This window comes from Onychomys torridus, chromosome 1 (assembly GCF_903995425.1).
Source record: "Onychomys torridus chromosome 1, mOncTor1.1, whole genome shotgun sequence".
Classification (NCBI taxonomy): Eukaryota; Metazoa; Chordata; class Mammalia; order Rodentia; family Cricetidae; genus Onychomys; species Onychomys torridus.
Genome location: NC_050443.1, coordinates 80,698,796 through 80,718,926, shown reverse-complemented (window position 1 = coordinate 80,718,926; position 20,131 = coordinate 80,698,796). Strand labels below are relative to the sequence as shown.

The 20,131-nt window shown below is 52.7% G+C and overlaps 1 protein-coding gene across 4 annotated transcripts in view; it reads right to left on the bottom strand.

Annotated features, from left to right (window-relative positions):
• Pde2a (phosphodiesterase 2A) overlaps positions 1 to 20,131 on the bottom strand; it is a 65,118-nt gene that overhangs the window by 33,427 nt on the left and 11,560 nt on the right. For all 4 annotated transcript variants that reach the window (XM_036188154.1, XM_036188162.1, XM_036188137.1 and 1 more), the window contains one exon: positions 32 to 121. In XM_036188154.1, coding sequence (XP_036044047.1) covers positions 32 to 121 — 90 coding nt within the window. The remainder of the gene's footprint in view (positions 1 to 31; positions 122 to 20,131) is intronic.

The following is a 20,131-nucleotide window of genomic DNA, read 5'->3' as shown; positions in this document are numbered from 1 at the left end:
CAGGAAGGCGATGTGAAGGGTGGACACCTACCACACTGGGGAGCACAGCTGAGAAGGCATCCTTGGCAGCCTGACGCAGGCCAGCGATGTCGATAACAGCGCCCAGGCTCAGCAAAGCATCCTGGAAGAGAAGGAAGAGCATGCGTCATTCTGCCTTGTGGTCCAGGCCGAGCCCTGGGCCCAGGGTCTGTGAGATGAGCCCAAGACTTAGACACTTAAGCATCAGACTCTAGCAGTACTAAGGCCATAGACTGTCCAAGTCCCCTCACCTTGCATATGAGGAAACTGAGGCTTGGAGGTGGACCAGAGGCCTAGCCAAGGCCTCTCAGTGTGTTATGAAGGCAAGCCTGGAGTCAACACGGGTTTCCTGTCCTTAGGAAAGGGATAAGTCTGGCATCTGGATGTTGGAGGCACTGTGGCCGTATGTATCCAGTTTCAGCTGAGTTAGGGCTAGGCTGACAGCAGCAAGCATGTGGGTTGGGGGTGCTGAGCACAAAAGGTAAGCATGACGATGGAGTTAGGCCACTACAAGCAGGGGAGAAGGCCAAGTCAGCCTTGATTGCCTCCTAGCCTCCGCCTCCCAGGAAAGGGCCTCGTCCTTGGAGAGCCGGAACTGAGACAACAAAGGTCTCTTCTCGCTCCATTAACTTGGCCAGAACCACAGGAGATCAAAGAGAAAGGTAACAGAACGGGGAGCAAGGCCAAGGCAGAATGGTGACTCACACCATCCACTCAGCTATGCCCTCTCCCCAAACCTTGGAAGTCCTTCCTGATGTCTACCCTGTAGGTCTGTTCGGAAAGCAGAGTGAGTAAATATGGAGTAACCACAGAGGTATGGCTTGTTTAGGCCCCATTCCTGGGAAAATAATGCCATGTTGAGGGTCTTGGTGGACCCCATGGTATGCACATAGCAGATAAAAATGAAAATGATGAAATACCAGAGTTGTATTCATAGGAAGTTGTTAGCCCAAATGGGGAGGTGCCAATTCCTCACTTCTGTAATGTGGCTAAACCACCCTCAACTCCTTGTGTTCCAGATAAGAACAAGATGAGATTTATCCAAATGATATGACCCCATCAAGGTGGGCGTTAGAATCCGAACCCAGCATGTGGCGAAGACTGGATAGCCAGGGAGGCTCAGCCTAAAGCTTTTGCCTCCAAACATCACACCCTCAGAAACCCTAGAGTGCGCAAGTGAACTCTGTGATCACTGAATGGTCAGGGGACCCAAAAGATTTCACAGGAAGCACCATCCAGCGGGACACAGGTCCGATTCCCAGCACAGCCACAGTGCAAAGACCGAGACCACCAGATGAAAGGGAGCACTGGCTTCCCGCCCCCAAGAGTAGTCAAGATGAGCCAAATGCTGCCTGACAGAAAGGCCACAGAGGGTAGTCCTGAGCTGGGGTCTGAATGAAGCCTGAGGTCCCTCCAGGTGTCAGGTCCAAATGTCACTGCCAAGTCTCCTTGGCTACGGCCACACAGACACACAGACACACACACAGACACACAGACACACAGACACACACAGACACACACACACACACACACACACACACACACACACACACACACACACACACACACACACACACACACACACATACACAGACACAGACACACAGACACATAGACAGACAGACACACACACACACAGACACACACACAGAGACACAAACACACACAGACACACACATAGACATACACACACACACACACACACACACACACACACATAGACAGACACATAGACAGACACACACACACAGACACACACAAAGACACAGACACACACAGACACACACATAGACATACAGACACACACACACAGACACACACACACACACACACATAGACAGACAGACACACACACACAGACACACACAGAGACACAGACACACACAGACACACACATACAGACACACACAGAGACACAGACACACACACACACACACACACATAGACAGACAGACAGACAGACAGACAGACACACACACACACACACACACACACACACACACACACACACACACTGTTTTCCCAGTGGGAGAAACAAGCACACACTGCTTTCCCTGACCAGGCCTCACTTCGACCTCTGCCACTGTCAAGGGTACACCACAGCCTGGTCATGGGTTGATGTCTATCCACTCTTGGGCTGGAGGCAGTTGATCCCTAACAACACAATCCCTAATTCAGCCTGCTTGTGACCCTCGGGCACAGCTTGCATAGCCTCAGTGCTGCCCTTCCATAGAGCCCTCCATCCTTGAAGACACCCAGCGTGATGATGTCAGACCCTCCTAGGTTCTCATGGGAACAGCCGCTTCATCCTGTAGCACAGACCACACCCCCCTCCCCATCACCTGCTCACACAGCATTGTCACAGGCTACTGTGTGCTCTCAAGGTCAAGGCTGAAGACCACAGAAGGAAGATCCCATACCCAGACAAATCTAAAAAAACAAAAGGTTTCTTGACCCATACTCTCCAAACTGGGGCTTCGAGGACAGGAGTCCAGGTGGTAGTGTCCATGTAGACCTATTCCTTCCTGGAGGCAGGAGGATCACTGAAACGAGGCCAGAGAGGCCCTGACTTTGGTGATAGCTGCCATGTGTGTGCTAGGGAAGCAAAGAAGCACAGCCAAAGCAATGGAGCCGGCCTTATGTGCAAGAGAAACCACAGGCTGCTAATAGCTGTCTCCCCATTTAAGAGATGGGGAAACTGAGGTTAAAAGAGAAACAATGACCATCTGTGTTAGGTCAGAGGTCACCTAAACCTCCAGATCTCCCACACCTACCTAAGCATACTTAGCACCCAACCCCCATCTCACACCTAGGGGCCTAGAGAAATCAGACTGTCCTTTGTTCTGATTGGCTAGCTCCTCAACCTGCCCTTTGCTTTGATTGGTGGACACCTTGGGCTGTCCTTTACTCCAATTGGTTGTTCTTGTCTGGCCTTTGTTCTGATTGATCAGTTTTCTGTGACTTTTTAGGCCAAGGGCAGGACAATGGCAGTTTTTTGGGGGGCGTGAGGTAAGAAAACTTGGGGAGAGTTGGGCACAAGTGAGGAGGGTTTCTCCATCCTTGGTTGAGTAAGTAGGATGCAGACTAGTGGAGGTGAAGCTCTAGGCCTGGCAATCATCTCTCCATCTGCTTTGAAGTCTGACCTCCCAGGAGTGGGGTGTTGGATGCAGGAAGCACTGAGGGAAATCGGCCACTTCAGACCTGGCACTCAGAGAGGCCTTCACAACTTGCTCAAATGCCAGTTGCACTGGTGAATCCCTCTCCCCACCGCGCCCCCTGTTTTGGAGTAACTTAAGCTCCACTACACCAATTGGGGGAGGGGAGTCAAGTTCACAGCCTGCCTGGGCTCCGAGGACAGAACAGCATGCAGCCTTGGGGGAGGGAGCAGCTGTGAATGGGAAATGGGGCAATTCCTGAAATGGAGTCACAGTGGGAAGCCAGCCTCAAACAGGGTTAGCACCCCAGGACTCTCAAAAGAAGAGAAAAAGAAAAACATGGCCATTTCTGCCCACATGCCCCCAAGTGCCATGTATAAATGCCTGCACCTGCTTGTAGATACCTCATATACGTACACACACACACACACACACACACACACACACACACACGCGCACGCGTGCACATAGCGCATGTGCACATACACAGAACCCTGCCTGGCTCAGGGTGGGTGGAGGCAGTCACATTTCCTGTCCTTGCAGCTTTTGTGAACAAACACCAGGGTAAATATCAGCATAATAACCAGGCAATTTTCCAGACCCCAGGGGAGAACCTGTGATGTATAGACAAGAGCAGTGATTTCCAGTCCTGTCCCAGATTGACGACAGAAGCTCCCTGTGGCCTTGAACACACCCCTTTCCTCTTCTGAGTCTTGGTTTCCTTCTTAACGTAAATGGGTCTTTCTACTCTGCTACATCTAGTTCTGTGGTTTTATGGTTTAATTTGATGAGAGTGAGTGGGTAGGCTGAAAAATAGGTGAATGGTCGATGGGTGGATAAATGGGTGGATGGATGGGTAAATGAGTGGTTAGGAAATAGGTGAGTGGGTGAGAGGCTAGAAAAACAGGTGAGTGGGTAGATGGTGGGTGGATGGATGGACAGATGGATGGATGGGTAGATGGGTGAGTGGGTGGGGAAATGGGTTGATGGATGTGTTAACTGATGATCACATGGAAAAATGGGGAGATAGTGGATGCATAAGTAGATGGGCAGGTGAGTGAGAAAATCAGTGATGGATGAATAGAATGGTTAGATGGGAGATAGGTGGGTAGACAGGTAGGTCAATGGGAAAATGGGTGGGTGAGTGGACAGATGGGGCGACAAGATGGGAAAATGAATGGAGAGAAGGTAGGTGGATGGGTTAGGAGATGGGTGGATGGTGGGTGGTAGTTTGTGGATGGTAGGTAGGAGGATGAACAGAGCCTTTGGCTCTCTGCAGCCCCCTTACCTGCTGCTCTCCACCTGCTGCTGTGGCCTGCCTGCCTGCCTTCAGCACCGCAGACAGCGCCATTCCCTCCTCCTGCTCTTCTTTCTCTCCAGGTACCAAGAAAGGGGAGGCTGTGGGAACCATGGTTTCTCTGAAACCAGGGTGGTTGCTAGTTTTCTGAAACCTGGGCCTTAACCAGCATTTGTGTGCTCATTTGGGGAGAGCAGAGGGTCCAGACTGAATTGTTTCTAACTCCTCCGTAAAGCCCAAGATTATGTGAAACCAGAAACCTTGGTCTTCTCCCCCTTGGAGCCACCCACAGAGACAGATGGCCTTGAGTCAAGGGTCGCTGACTTAAAATGGTCTCTTATTTCATCTCCATAACCCTCCGTGTCTTTTCTCATCTCCACAAACCCTCCAAATGCTCTCCCCACAGCCCGACAGCTGGACCCCCTGCAAGATAGTGGCAATATCAAACTCTAGAGTAGACCCAAGCTGTACCCCGGGGCCATCTCCACTGATTCATCTAATCTTGCTGGCTCTGGGTCTCCTCCTGGCCTGCAATTAGGAGATGTCCAAAGGGAGATTCCTCAGGACCCTGGAGCTCCTCGGCCTGTCTGTTTCTTTCCTTCCCTCTGGGCCAGGCTCTCCTGGTCCCTCTGAGTGTCTCTCTGCCTCTCTCCATCATTCCCTAGTCAATGTCCATCTGTCACATGCTGCTCTCCTGTCTTGCCTTGTCGTTTCCACCTCCACATCCTGGCTCTTTCTCCTGGATGGCTTCTCCACCCACTCTCCTTCTCTTCCCTGCACACTCCCCACCCCCACCACTGCTGTCTCCCCTGCCTACTCCTCCCCCAGATCTCCAAGAAATCATCTAGAGAGCACGGGGAGGAGGGGAAGCACTTGACAAAAGAATTACAGCCATGAACAGGGATTCCAGAAAGTGGCCAAGGTGGGGAAAGTCAGAAGTCTGGAGCAGACAGCGCCTGCCCGCTTTGTGTCTGGCCTCCTGTTCTGATGATCAATACACACACTTCCTAACCCTTCCAGGAGAGTAGGGGAGTGTATCCATCTCCATGTCCAGCACAGGGCTGTCACTGGCCAGTGCCACGGCTCAGGTAGGGCACACAGTAGAACTTCCCAGGAGGACTCCTTGGAACTCAGAGTAAGGAAGCCCCAAACCCAAGCCCAGCACCCCAGCTCTCCTCTTTGGCTCCTCACAGCTGCCCAGCCACCAAGGCAGGAAACAGGAAGCAGGACAAGGTGGCTCCTTTCCCTCCCAATCCGCCCACGCCTGCCATCTGCCCAAAGAGCTGTCTCCAGCAAACCTGGGGCCCGGAATATAACAAGAGCTACCTGTGTGTTAACACTTGCATCCACAGACACCCCACCACCACCACAAGGCTGAGCTGGGCCAGAGGCAGAAGAAAAAAGAAGGCTGGGTGACGCTGGGCAACTCAGATGACAGGTGGGCTAGCTCAGATGTCAACTTTAGCTATGGGGAGGGAAAGGACTTGCTCAGGCACTGATGGGAGTTGCAGGTGTCCCTCGGTGGTTCCCAAACTTCGGCGTGCCCCAGTGTCACCTAGAGGGCTGTTGAAATCCAGAGTGCTGCCCCTACCCCCAGAGTTTCTGACTCAGCTGGTCTGGGAAGAGGTCCAAGAATTTGCATCACCACCTCCACCCCCCCATTCCTAGAGGCTGCTGCTGGCCCCAGAGCAGGGGCTGAGGACCAGGACGGAGGGGAGGTGGATCTTTGCTCCAGAGAGGGAAGCTCCCATGACAGGTGAATGCTACCCCAACATGAAGAGACTCCACAAGAAAGATCCCCACAGAGAGGAGACCGAGGACTGAGAAAGGGGCCGAGGGCTGAGGCCAGGGGTGAGTTGGTGACAGAAGGTCACAAGGTCACATGGAAGGAGTCTCCTGCAGCTCAAGAGCCTAGCACTACAGGAAGAGCATCCCTGCTCTCTCTCCTCCCTTTCCTCCTTTCCACAGCCCCGCCAGGCCCTCTTCTCCACGGCCCACCGCCCGCCAGGCCCTCTTCTCCACGGCCCACCATCCTTCGTAGACTCTGGCTTCAGTTGTTACTCCGACAGGGCCGCGTCTCCAGCCTCGGAGCCACACTGGAGACACGTGCACTGTAGAATACACCTGTGCCTGTCCTGGCGCCTCCCGAGGGAATCCCCACTCACTGAGGGAGGCACTTAGCCCTTCTGTTGGCTCCTCTCATCCCACACCCAGAGCCAGTCCCCGCCCCCGCCCTCCCACTCTGTCTCAGCCAGGCTGAACTTCTAACCCAGGTCCTACCGCTGTCCCTGGCCTCTTTAGAGCCCTCCAGGGCAAGGTGTGGTGTTAGAAAGAGGGAAGGGCTTGGGAGGGAAGGCAAGGGCTGTTAATTCTCTTGGTCTGGCCCACTCTCCAGTCTGAAGGAGAGGGGCAAGGAAGTAGCTAACGTGGAAGAGGAGAGAGGCAAGAGCTGAGTTTGGGGAGGAGGTGATGGTCCTGCCCGGAAGATACAAGATCATGTTGGTATAGGTCAGGCTCTGGTTTCTCCTCACTCTCCCCACCTTCGGCTTCCTCCTCTAGACCATAGGCCCACTCTGTCCCCATAGCCCTCAGGCTTCTCACCAGCACAGCACAGCTCCCGAGCACATCACCGTAACTCCTCACTACTACCACTCCATCATCTTGACTTCCTGTCTCCATGACCATGAGAGTTGAACTGAGCACAGTGGGACATTCAGTGGAGGCCAGTGTAAGCATCTGGTGACTCAGAATTGTGCCTGGGGAGCAAGGAGCTGAGTACACTGTCCCCCCCGGGTGTACAAGAATGAAGGCACACCGGAAGGCATCGGTGCCCTGAAAAAAGGCCTCGGTGAGCTGGCTGACCTCCAACTCTTGGTTTCATGAGTCCCTCTCATGCCCTCAAAGGTAGGTTAAAAACTTGACACAGTGTGTCCGGAAGCCTCCCCAAATCGGACATAATGACCCAATCAGGAGAAAGGGATGCTGAGTGCCTAGCTGCACCAGTGTCAGAAAGGGACATGTGTCAAAGGAAATGGCCAAAGGAATGACAGGATAAACGAGTGGGGGAGGGTCCTGTTACCTGGGACCCTACAACATAGCAGACACTCCCTCCACAACACAGGGGTCACTACCTTGCCGCTCTCCCATGTAACTCTTAGCATCAGCTAGCCCCCAACAAGAGCCTAGAAATGTTCGGAGGCCTGTGCACCCCTGAACAGAAAGGTGGTTCCTAGTTCTGCTGGAGGCCCCAGGCAGGGAGGCAGTAGAGGCCTCTGGGTCCCAAGTCTGGCGTCTGGCACAATGAACGTCCTAGAGGAAGAACCTATGGAATAAGGATGCTTTTCACTGGCAACTTTGGACAGCATTTTCAAGGTACCTTGGCAAGTTAGGAGACCTTCTGCTCTTCAGGATTGTCTCAGGGTGGGAAAAAGCCTGAGGCCAGGGTATCAGAAGCCCCCCAGTAAGAGCAAGCATCACATGTTCTAGGAAATGTTCCTACACACAGACACTTGTCCCCACCCCAGCCCTTCTGGGAATACCTATGGGACCAGAGTCATAGGGCTCAGGTATCCTAGCATTGGATCCACTGTTTGGTATGGGGTGTATGGAAGTCCAGAGGAGACAAAAAGACTAGTCAGGTTCTCCCCTAGAGGCATGGGCAAGCCCCTCTCTTTTGTGGCTTTGGGCCTTTCAAGTCCTGCTTTGGCCAAGGGATAGACTGGCCACCTCTCCAATGTGGAATGGGACTGGGTGTCTCTCTAGGCCTGGGTGGAGTCTCTTGTGTCCACTCTTCCATCTTCCTCTTCCCTGCTGTGCCCACAATAGATGATAAATGCTAAGTAGCGCTAGCTTGACATAGGGTGATGAATGGCCTGCAGAAGGCAGGAAGGAAAAGCTGACCAGGGGTCTAATGTTAGGCTCTTCTGGGACCAGGCAAAGAACTGGCTGCCCTGTGGTATCTGCCTGGGGGTTGGTCCTGACTCTGTCTCCAGCCATCCCAGTACCTCCCCAGGGATCTCTGTGTCTGCCTGTCTTGCTGTGTCTCTCTGGTGTCTGTCGATCCCACAGCCTCACACTGCTTTCTCCTGTGACTGTATTTGGCTTCATCCTCACAACTTAGCCCATCCCAGCTGTTCCCCAAATCCCAGGAGAATGGGAGTATGAGAGAGACAGGGAGAGAGATCAATCCAGAGACAGGGAAACACGTGAGAGCTAGGAGGGGGCCGTAGAGACAGGACTGGAGGGCAGGACCAGCCATGGATGACCCCCTCCTCCTAGGGAAACCCTTGAAGGCATAACCAGAGAACGGGGGAAGAGAGGCTCCCCCCCTCGCCCACACACACTCTGTGCTGGCTCCTGCCCCTCCTCTCCCTCTCCCTGCCCCTGCTGGAATGTGTGAGCACTTTTATTATTCCTAAAAATAGCCCTTCTTTACTGGGGGCTGGGGTAAGGAATCATCTGGATAGGGTTCATCTCAGGCATGCCCCCTGCCTTTGGGATGTATTCCTCTCTGGGCTCCCTGGCCCTGTGCAGTGCTCTGCTAAAGCATAAGTGTGACCCACGGGAACCCCCTGTGGAGTTACCCTGGTTCCTCAGATCCCCATGGGCTCTGAGTTCCTAGGCTATGAGGAGCCGTTGGCAAAGTTCCTGTGGCCACCTCCAGAGGGGCAAAGGGATCAGAGGATACTGTCATTTGAGTCTCTTCAAACTCAGGCCTCAGCTCAACAGTTGCCATCTACCCACGACCCTCTTTACACCTCCCCCACTGTCATCTTGGTTCCCCATTTGCTGCACCCCAGCATCCTCTTTTCTCTTCTGTCCTTTCAGGCCCAGCCCTGGTCTGGTCCTCCAGGAACCCCAGCCCCATTCCCTGGCTCTCACCCCTTCCTCTCTCCCTGCTCCCCCATATATAGTGGGGCAGACCTAGGCCCGAGGGACCTAGCATATCTTCCAGTGAATCGGAGTATTGGTAGGGAGACCTTGCAGGCTCTGAGGCCCCGTGTCTTGATTCTGTACTCTCATTGCCCCCCCCATGTGTCCCCCAGCCTTTTCTCACTTGTACTAGGTCCCAAGCTTCACTGTCTGTCTCAGCCTCCAAGAGAAGCTCATCCAGTCTCACCTTCCCCCTACCTCCATTTTTCAGCTGCAAGAATCAATCCCCAGAGAGAGGCGCAGCAGAAACTGGCCAGGACCTCCGTCACTGCACGTTGATGCACAGGAGCCCAGCTGGTAGGGCTCCAGGGACAGAAGCAGGCTCTTCACGCACTCGCCAGCCCCACCCGGCAGGCAGGCTGGCATCCAAAGCTATTTATTTGCCTTTGGAGGACCCAGAAGCCAGAGAACAAACATCCGGATTCTGCAGAATTTCTCCCACTCTCCCTTCTAATATCTTCAGGGCCTGGGAGCTGGGGCCAGGACATGCATGTACTCATGCACACACATGCTCGTACAGTCACACACACACCAGGGCTGGGTAATTATGAGCCAGGGATCTCTGAGAGAAAAATGCCCTCCTCCCAGAACCTCAGACCTTCTGTGTGATTCAAAACAAATTTTATTTTGCAAAGGAAATTTTTAATAGCACTTGAGAGGCTTTTCTCATTGCGAAACTGGGTACATTCATCAGAATTGGCTTTTTTTTTCTCACTCTGTGGGGAGCTGGGAGCTCTCACTTTACTGGTGACCTAACCACATGCTATCCATAATGGTGTGTCCCTAAGGACCATCACATGACCACAGCTGAATATGTCCCTTGGGTCATGAGAGAGAAGCATCTGTGTGAAAGTATGTGGTCCGTACTTCCATGGAAGCCTGTGGAGGAGTAAAGTGCATATATCTATTAATCTTCTGTACCCATGTGGCCATCTGTATTTATGGGTGGCCTTCATCACCTGTGTCCAGGCATGGATGAATAAGGTCATTGAGGCTGACATGAGTCTGGTGTATGCAGTGAGTGTGTGGCTGTGTGGGAGATCATGAATGGCCTTGGTGGCTGGTCTTGTGTCTAAATGAGCAAATGAGTCTGTAGTTGAGTGTTGGCATCTTGAGACAGATTCTTCTCACCAAGCACAGTTCACCTCCTCCATCACCTTCCTGAGATCAGGACCCACCTCTGTTCCAGCACATGCCACACATACTCAACAAATCTTTCAAGAAATCTAACCCAGTCTCAGTGGTCTGTTCTGCAAATAGTACCTTCCCCAGAGCGAGAAACAGCCATGTTTTACCTAAGCTGACTACAGGTACCTAGGACCATCTTTGGGAAAGTTGAGAAAGAAGTGACCTCAGTCTTCTGCCATGAGACACAAGTCTCGGGGCAGAGAGAAGGCCCAATTTCAGTGTCATTCAGCTGCTCTGGAGTCCTTGTCCAAGAGATAATATGCAGGTTAAGAGACCTTGTAGATAACAAGCAATGGCAAGTCCCTTCCTGTCCTCCCTCCAGGACAGCCTGAGACTAGAGGGACTGGGACTCTGGAACTAGAATGTCACATTTCAGATGAGGCTTACAGAACAACCCACCCTTTCCTGACTTCTAAGACTCTACCCCTTGACCTTTCCTTGAGCCCCCCTCTCCAAGGCTCAGGAGACTCGAGGAACGCAGACTGCAGATGAGATGCTGGGCTCAGCTAACCCAATCTGGGGGCTCTGAGACACCCCCAACCCAACTCTTGGTTGCACTAAGAAATAGGTCTGGAGTCAGGTGGGGATTCAACCAGGGAGAACAGGGGAGCCTCTAGTGGGATGTGGGGTAACCCAAGCTTTGGACCCCATCGGCTCCTAAAAGAACCTGAGGGAATGGTTAGAATCAGGGGACAGGCAGTGGAGACTTATGTCCTCAGCCTGCTACCCTTCCCCACTTCCCTATCAAGCCCAGATCCCCTACTGGTGTGATTAACCAAATTATGGGTTGTTGGGTTTTGTTTTATTTTTCCCCCATGAGCAGATTGCGTCGGTCTTAATTGAATGAGGCCTTAAGAACCTGTGCTGGAGGCTGATGGGCTGGTGAGTCCAGCAGGGGCTGGGAGGAAGGAATGCAGGAACAAGCAGGGATATCACCACAAGGCTGAGCCAGGGACAGGAGAGAGTGAGCAGGGAGAGGAAAGAGGGCTTGAGGGCAGGAGAGCACATCTCTTACAGGTGCTCCTGTCCATCAGCCAGATGCCTGCTGTTCCACGGTTGAGGGGGAAGTACCTCAAGAGACAGAACCCTCACCCAGCCTGGGAGACTGCTTCCTAGAATTCCACCAACAGCCTTCTGTGGTCCTTGAGGAAACTGAGGCTTAATGAATAAAATGACGAGCTTCAGTCAGAGCCTAGGGCACTGCTCTTGGTCGGCTTGACCAGCCTCCAAAGTCTTCTACTAGGGTGAGGCAGCCCTGCCCCTGAAAATCCTCCCTGGGTGTAGAGAGCAGAAAGGACTCTTCACACCAGCTCAGAGACACCATTTCTAGCCCAGTTGAGAATTTCTCTTGTCCATACTACAATGTTCATCCTTCCTCTCACGGTCTGCAAGTAACTCACAAAACATCTTCAGTCCCTCCTACTCTACAGTGTCATGCTCTGTGCCACACCAAGACAGCACACAAGGACACAATCACCGTCACCTTCTCCCAGCGGGCCCCACGTACTCAGGGACACAGGGTCGCTCCAGTGTCTACACTGACTGTGACACAGTGATTCATTGCTATCACCTTCACTCAGGGTGTCTCACATTCTCGGTGTCACACGTCACATCAGGCCACTGTCTCACCCTCTTGCAGTACCAGGTGAAGCTTCCAGGCTGGTTCTATGACACATATTGATGCCACCCCGCACCTCTCAGCCTCCAAAATAAATAAATGAAGGGATCAAAGCGACTTGAAAGTAGCAGGTGGAATACTGGTGGAAGGGTTTAAGAGGGGATGAGAGGATCAGGAGAGAAGGAAGTGGAAGGGTTGAGAGAGGGGAGTCAGTACAAACTAAGACAATGCCATAAGGAACTTACCTGCGAAGTTAAATGAAATCAAATAAAAACATTTCAGCAAAATGACCCACAGAATGAGGGGGAAATACTCGCAAAGCTTGTGTCTAATGAAGGTTTTATATATAAAGAACTCCTCCTATGGCCTAACAGCAACAGAAAGCAAGCAATCCAATCTAAAGTATGAGCAAAGGACTGGAGTAGACATTTTCTCAGAGAAGACACACAAACGGTCATGTGGAAAGACGTTCTCTCTGACCATTTAGAAAAGAAAATCAAAACCACAGCGAGAGGCCATGTCACAGCCATTAGGAAGGCTGTTGTCTACGAAATCCAGCAAACAGTAGGGGCTGGCTAAGGTGTGGAGAGAGGGAAACTCTTCTACACTGTGGGGCATAGATAACAACGTGGAAGCTGTGAGACACAGGACGGCCACTTCCACAGCAAACAATAACACCGCCAAGCATGCTGCTGCACACCTGTGGCTTGCGGAGAGGAAGGACAGCAGACGCAGTGAAGGGTAAGGTTCTCCGCTCTTGCTCTGACCTCGTGGTTTTTAACTCTGCAATCGGTTCTGTGTTTCTTATTTAACAAGCTGGTTACATCTACTATGACTCCAGGACTCCATGGCAGAGGCAAGAAGATCATGAGTTCAAGGCCACTCTGGGGTACATGGCAAAACACTGTCTCCAAACAAACAGGCCTGCCCGATGACTTGGTGGTAAAGGTGCATGTCACCAACCCTGAATTTGATTCCTCTCATCCACACGGCGGAGGAGAGAACTGACTCTACCTCCACATTCGTGCCATGGTATAAACACACACATAAGCAACTGTACACGTGCACACACACTAAATAAAAAGTAGTTTTTTAAAAATCTAAAAAAAAAAAAGGAAAGACCAAATTACCATATGGTCCAGCAAGAGTGATTATTGATATATACCCAAGATCGTTGAGAGCAGGGCCTTGAAGAGATCTTTATACATCCATGTCTGTAGGCACAATATTCACCACAGCTAAACGGTGCAGCTAACACGTGTGACCACGAATGGACAGATAAGCAAAAACAAGTCCACTGGAATATCACTTGGCCAAAAGAGGAGGAAAGCCCGGCCACATGCTACAACATGAATGAACTCCTAGGACAGTATGTTCAGTGACATAAAAAGCCAGTCCTCAAAAGACAAATACTGCATGATTCCAATTACACGAGGCCCCTAGAGACGAAGGAGTGGGGGGGAGAGGGGGGGGAGAGCAGTGGGACGGGAGCAGGGAGTGGGGGCCAGGGGTAGGGGCAGGTGGGGGAGGACAGAAAATGCTGCTGTGTATATTTTCCCACAATTGAATAGCTTCCCAATTTAACCAAAGAAAATTGAAAACAAAAGTGAAAAGGAACTGTACAGTTAATGTGACTAAATGTGAACTACACGTGATTAATTAAAGGTGAGCTACACGTGATTAATTAAAGGTGAGCTACACGTGACCAAATGTGAGCTACACCTGACCAAATGTGAGCTACACGTGACCAAATCCTGACAGCTGTTGAATCTGGGTGATATGGCAGTTTGTTATATTCCTCTTTGTGGTGTTATTGTGCTTAAAGTATTTTTATTTGGAGCCAGGTGTGGTGGTGAATACAGGTCATCCCAGCACTCGGGAGGCAGAGACAGGTGGATCTCTGTGAGTTCCAGGTTACCCTGTCTCGATAAAATAGAATAAAATAAAATGTTCCACGGTAAAAGGAGGTTCATCTTCCTTGACCCTGCCCTCCATCTAGCCACCCCATCCCTCTGCATAGCTATGTGTGTCATTGCTCATGTCTGCTTCCAGATCACCATGTTGCCATGGCGTCTAGCCCCACTTGTCACTGGGGTGTGTGTGTGTGTGTGTGTGTGTGTGCGCGCGCGCGTGTGCGTGTGCGCGCATGCTTACAAAGCCAGAGGTTAATCCCAGGTGTCTTCATCCACCACCAGCATTAGCTTTGTCCACAGGCTCTCTCACTGAACGTGGCCCTGGTTCAGCCTGGCAGTCTGGTCTGCAAGGCCCAGGGTTTCTCCTGTCTCTGCCTCCCAGGACTAGGATTACAAGTTCAGGCTGTTGTTGTACACGGCCCTTTTTATTTTTTTTAACGTGGGAGGATTACACGCACAGCCCGGTCCTGGGCAAGCACCTTCCCAGCCAAGCTCTCTCCCCTGTCCCCTTGAGTGGTTCTTAGAGCCTCTTCTGCCCACAGATGGCCCAGGCTCTGCCTTCTTTCTCACTTTCTGTCATTAACAAGTCCAATTGTTTCAACCTCCCGGCCCTCACAAAGGCTTGTTCACGTCTCAGGAGCTTCCATCAGGCCTGCCTACCTCCCTGCCACGCCGCTCAACTCACTATGCCACGCTCAGCACGCAGAGCCATCTTTCCCACCGTCTTTTGTACTGTGGTACTCCCCTGCCTCAAGTCATGGCCGTCTTCTGACAACACGGTCACACTCAGCATTGCGTGTCCACTTGTCACTTTGTCGTGACCATTACGCATCACATGTGCAGTGTCAGACTGAGGGGTGTGCGCATCATAACCATTTTCACACACTCCATGACACTTCCTATCACATCCTTGTTCACACACTCAGCTGCACTGTATCATATCCTTGGGGCACACACTGGGTCTCACAGTTCACTGTCAAGACATACGAGCCACAAGCTCAGGAACACACCTGTTACCACACAGTGTCACTTCCCCGGGTTTATGGATCTGATTCTCATGACATCATACCTGCTATGTACCCATCACTAACCTCAGAGTCACACACCATGTACCTACTGTCTCACACACTTAGTATCACACAACCAGGTCACATATTCAATAACTCACTCACGCTCCACAACGTATCCCATAATGACTATCACACACTTGGTATCGCATGTCACAGGCCCAACATCACACACCCTGTAGAACACCCATTGTCTTACAATCAGTGTCTCAGTGTCAACCGCGGCAGCACCCACACCCACCCCTTTGTGGGCATAGTCACAGAGCTGCTGCCTCATGTCAACACCTTTTCCTGTTGTCCTGCCCGGAGGCCTCAGCTGATGCCTAGGCGGTCCTTCAGGGGTTTCCTGTCGTCAGGGTCCAGTGGGGCCTGGGCCCTGTCTGGGATACACAACCTGAAGCCAGTCAGCAAGAACTCTGGGCTCCTCTGCCTCCCTGCTGATTCTGTGTGGGCTCATGGGGCTTTTCATGGTCTCCTCTCAATATACTCAAATTGTTGAAGTGCCTGGGCTTGGGCTGGTCCCATGAGAGGGATACAGGAGATACTCACTGGGCCTTGCCCTTTGATCAAGGGCCCAGCCCCCGCTTCCTAGTGAGACTCCTGGCAGTTGACGACAAACATCGTCTGACCGACTTTGGATGGGAGCAGCAGGCCTCAGTCTGGAAGCCTAACAGAGGAAGGAGAAGGAGGGTGGAGGACAAGGGGTCAGAAGGTCAGAGAGTTAGAAAAGCTGTCCCAGAGGAAGTCACCCCTAAGGAAGCCTCTGAGAGCTGGGAAATACGAAGGACCAGAAGGAAAAGGCTTAGAGTTGGGGAACTGGGAACCAGACAGGAGCAAAATGTCTCTGAGACGGGAACCTGGCAGAGCCAGGACTGACAGGACGAAGACAGGATGAGAGAGCAGAGGTCACTCTGTGGAATTTGAAAAAAACAGGTCCCTCCCTCCCAGGCCAGTATGGTTCTGACTCAGGCTCCAATCAGGGAACTCAGGGTACACCCCCTCCTTCCTGGCTCTTCCTGTGGCCCTACAGATTGTCCCTTATGGCTGCCAAGGCCCCTCACCTCTTGCCCAGGCCAACCTGCAGGAAGGACACGAGGAGACCAACACACACGCTCCCCACACGGTTTGAGATAAATATTTCCCGGGAAACGGAACTTGTTCTCTGAGTGTTTACAGCCAAGGGCCAAGCAGGACAAGGAGTGGGCGTTCACCTCTCACGCTCACGCCTGGGCCCTCAGCATCTGTCCCAACACCACCGCGGACCTGCTGTGCATCTCTCGGCTAGCCCCTGATGTTTTTCTGAGCTGACTCCTGGTTCTCAAGGAGGCTGGATCTCTCCCCAAGCCTGCAGCCTGGTCTCCTTCCAGCTTGTATCTTCTCTGGCACCTCTCTCTTCTGACTACATTTTTCTGACCTGCCTGTGATGCCATTCCCACTGTTCTCTCAGTCAGGGTGTGGACAGATGGATGGGCAGACAGAGAGACGGCCTAGGGTGACAGCTGAAATCTCTTCTGTAGTCCCAAGGCCCTACATGCCCCAGGCCTGTGCGGCCTGACAGGTGGGCACAGACAGATGGCAGGGCCTCAGGGCCCCCGCGGATGCCAGATGCTACAGCCGACTTGTTGGCAGCAGCTCCCTCAGGGGCCACAGGGCAGCACCGAGGCCACTTGCCTGATGTGAAAACGCAGGAGGAAGCAGAACAGCTGGCAATGGGCACACTTGATAAGGAATGTTCGGCGAGGCTTGGAAAACAGCCGCCACTGTGGCCCTTCCAGCCTCACCCCAGCGCTCTTTACCCAGGACCTGTGTCCTTCTGACGTGTGGTGCCCTCCTCATTGCCCGCCTGTGCTCACTCAAGCCTTTTCCCTCCAGAGCAACAATCTTGCTTTGCACAGCTCCCAGCTCTGCGCATTGTTAACCAGCATGTGGGCCCCTCGTCCACCACTGGAGCCTCCATCTTGCTCATAGCTCTTAAACCACACCTTCCTACTCCTCGGGGCTCCGCCTTGGGGCTGAGTTTCAGACTCTTCTACCTGGGAGTTCCTGGTCCCCGTCCCCCTCGTTGGTTCTGTCAGGAGCAGATGACATGGATTCCGACAGCCCAGCTGATCTCTGGCCTTGACTCTCTCCATCCTTCACAGCTCCATGGCCACCTCCCAGGAGTCTCCATGACTCCCCTAATCTACTAACTGAGCCTCTTTCTTAGGACTCCAACCCTAGGCCCAGGAATGCTCATTCACTCAAGTAGTCTTTATTAAGCACCTACTGTATGTTAGGCCCCCAATCAACCCGAGCGATGAAAGAGAGGCAGATGTCGGCAGTCACTTGAGAGGAGATATACAACTCAATAACTGTGTGATGTAGCGACTGCCCAGTGGTACAACTGAACTGGGGGACTGAACGCTGTGAGTGCCTAGGGAGGGGAGGAGACTGAGTCCACCTGAAGTGGGAAACTTCACAGAGGAGGTGCTATCTAACCTGGAGGGGTCAGTATGAGCCAGCACACGGGAGCCTGGAAGAGCTGGAGTGTGCTGAGGATTGAGCAAAGTCTCTAGACTGAAGCACTGACTATCCGAGAGCAAGGAGTGGGTGAGAGAGAACCCAGTGAGCATGAGTTCTCAGTGCCGTGCCAAGGGGTGTGGTCTTTAATTCCTCCAAAAACAGCCACAGAGGTGCAACGGATGGACCGTGCAATGGATGGAGTGCTTGGTATAGGCACCTGTGCGGTTGTCCCACACCTGCAGCTGTCTCAACCTCTGTTCCAGCCTTCATCCCAGCTGGAGCTCCCAGGACCCCACCTGGTCCCTGGTCCCAGCTCAGAGGTATCAACTTGGTGTGCTCAGCTCACCAACTTTAACTGTTCCCACTGAGTGTGATGATGCCAGGGCCTGGATCCCAGGATTAGCTAACCAGCCCCATCGCCCTCCAGCTGGCCAAGGGCCAGGATGTCATCCCCTAAAGAGTGTGCTGAGACGGTGCCTACTGGGTGGGGAGGTGTGCTGACAGCGTGGCCCCATTGCTGCCATCAAGCCAGTGCCAGAAGAATGTCCCATGCCCACAGAACGACAAGCCTCATCCCATCTCTACCGCGTGCACTGTCTTGTGTGTGTGGTGGAGGGCAGGCACAGCTGCTGTGGCACAGGCCTGGGCCAGGTCCTCACATGTGCCCTGCAGCTTCTCCTGGCTGCTCTGGATGCTGATGCTAATAACAGTGCCTCTGAACCAGTAACAGCCTTTTTTTGTTTATGTGGGCTTTTTGTTGTTGCTTGCTTGTTTATGTTGTTTGTTTTGTTTAAGAAAAGTGTTATGTATCCCAAGCTGACCTTGAACTGGATATGAATCTGACGCTGATTGATGTTCAACTTGGGATCCTCCTGCTTCTAACTCCTAAATCCTGAGATTAAAGGCATGCAGCACCATGCCTGATTCACACAGAGCTGAGGATAGAGGTCTGGTTCTCGCTAAGCAAACACTCTACCAACCTGAACTACATCCATTGGGAGATCTTCCCTCCACTTTCAGGTGAGGAAGATGGGTTCAAGATGGCTACATGGCAGGCCCATGGTCCCACACTGGGAAGCCACAGACCCAGACTCAGAGCAGGTCCTCCCACAAGGCAAAGAGGATGATGACCATCCTTTGAGATGGGTGGTGGGCAGAACAGAGCTAGGACAGTCCCAGACTAGACTCTTTCATCAGAGAAGGCAGCAGGACCCAAACACAAAAAAAGGCAGAGAGGCCACAGAGGGCTTGATCCAGGGAGGCCTCATGGAAAGAAAGGGGCTGATGGAATACGGAAGGGATGGTATGTGAATTTGCAGACAGGAACAATGGCTGAGGCACAGAGTCTGCACACAGAGACACAGAACCTAGAGCCAGGCTCCCTCAGCCCCCGCAACCCTCGAGGGTCTCAGCTTCTCCAAATCCCTCCCCTCATGGCTTCCTGGGTGGGTGACAAATGCGTCTCTCCTGGCGGGTGGCCGAGGCTGCTGAGATACTGCCGGCTCCCAGGAACACCATCTGTCCCAGCTCTGGGGGGAGCTCCCACCCGTGGGGAATGCCATGGCAATAAATAAATTAATAATGACTCCTGTCCTCCCTCTTCCTTTGGCCAGTTCCGAGCACCAGGACCCAGTCCCCCTGCAAGGGACATTCTCAGCCCAGGCCTCAGGCTGCGGTAGGAAAGCCATGTTGAGCCCCAGACCCTGTGGACATCTCTTTCTCATCTTAATGAATGGGCAGGGAGGCATCTAGCCCCAGCTCTGCCCTGACCCACCCCCAGCACCTGCTCTGAGTCTTGGCTTCCCCCAAACACAGCAGTCCGGGGTTATGCTAAAAGTTAAACGAGGCCATGTGCCCAAAGTGCTTGGCACCAAGGAGGCTGACACAGGCAGGAACCTCCTCTCAGGTCACTTGGGCACACTGACAGACCAATGAACCAGCACACGTGCATGCACGTACACAAACATGCGTGTGTATGTGTGTACACACACACACACACACACACACACACACACACACACACACACACACACACCACTCTGTGTCAATCTTCAGTACCCACAGTTCATGCCATTTTTGTTATTCGTTGAACATGGAAGGTTAATTCAAGGCACCCCAAAGGCTGTCAGCCCTCCCATCAGTAGAGGTAGGAATGAGAGAAACATGGCCCCCAAGCTTAAGGAACTCACAGCGCAGGGGAACAAGCCAGACACACATACAGAACCATTGGATGAAGAAAATGGGGTCCTATGGCACACACAGTGGGCAAGAGACAACGGAGTGCCCTAGCACCCAACGGCCAGGTGGGAGAGCTCAGAGGAGGGAACGTGAGGCGGCTGGGGCTGGAGTTGATGGAGAGTGGGAGGAGGCCATCTTGGAAGAGGGAGGCTACTGCAGAGCCCGGATGTGCTTAGGATGGCAGCAGCAGGTGCTTGGTGAGG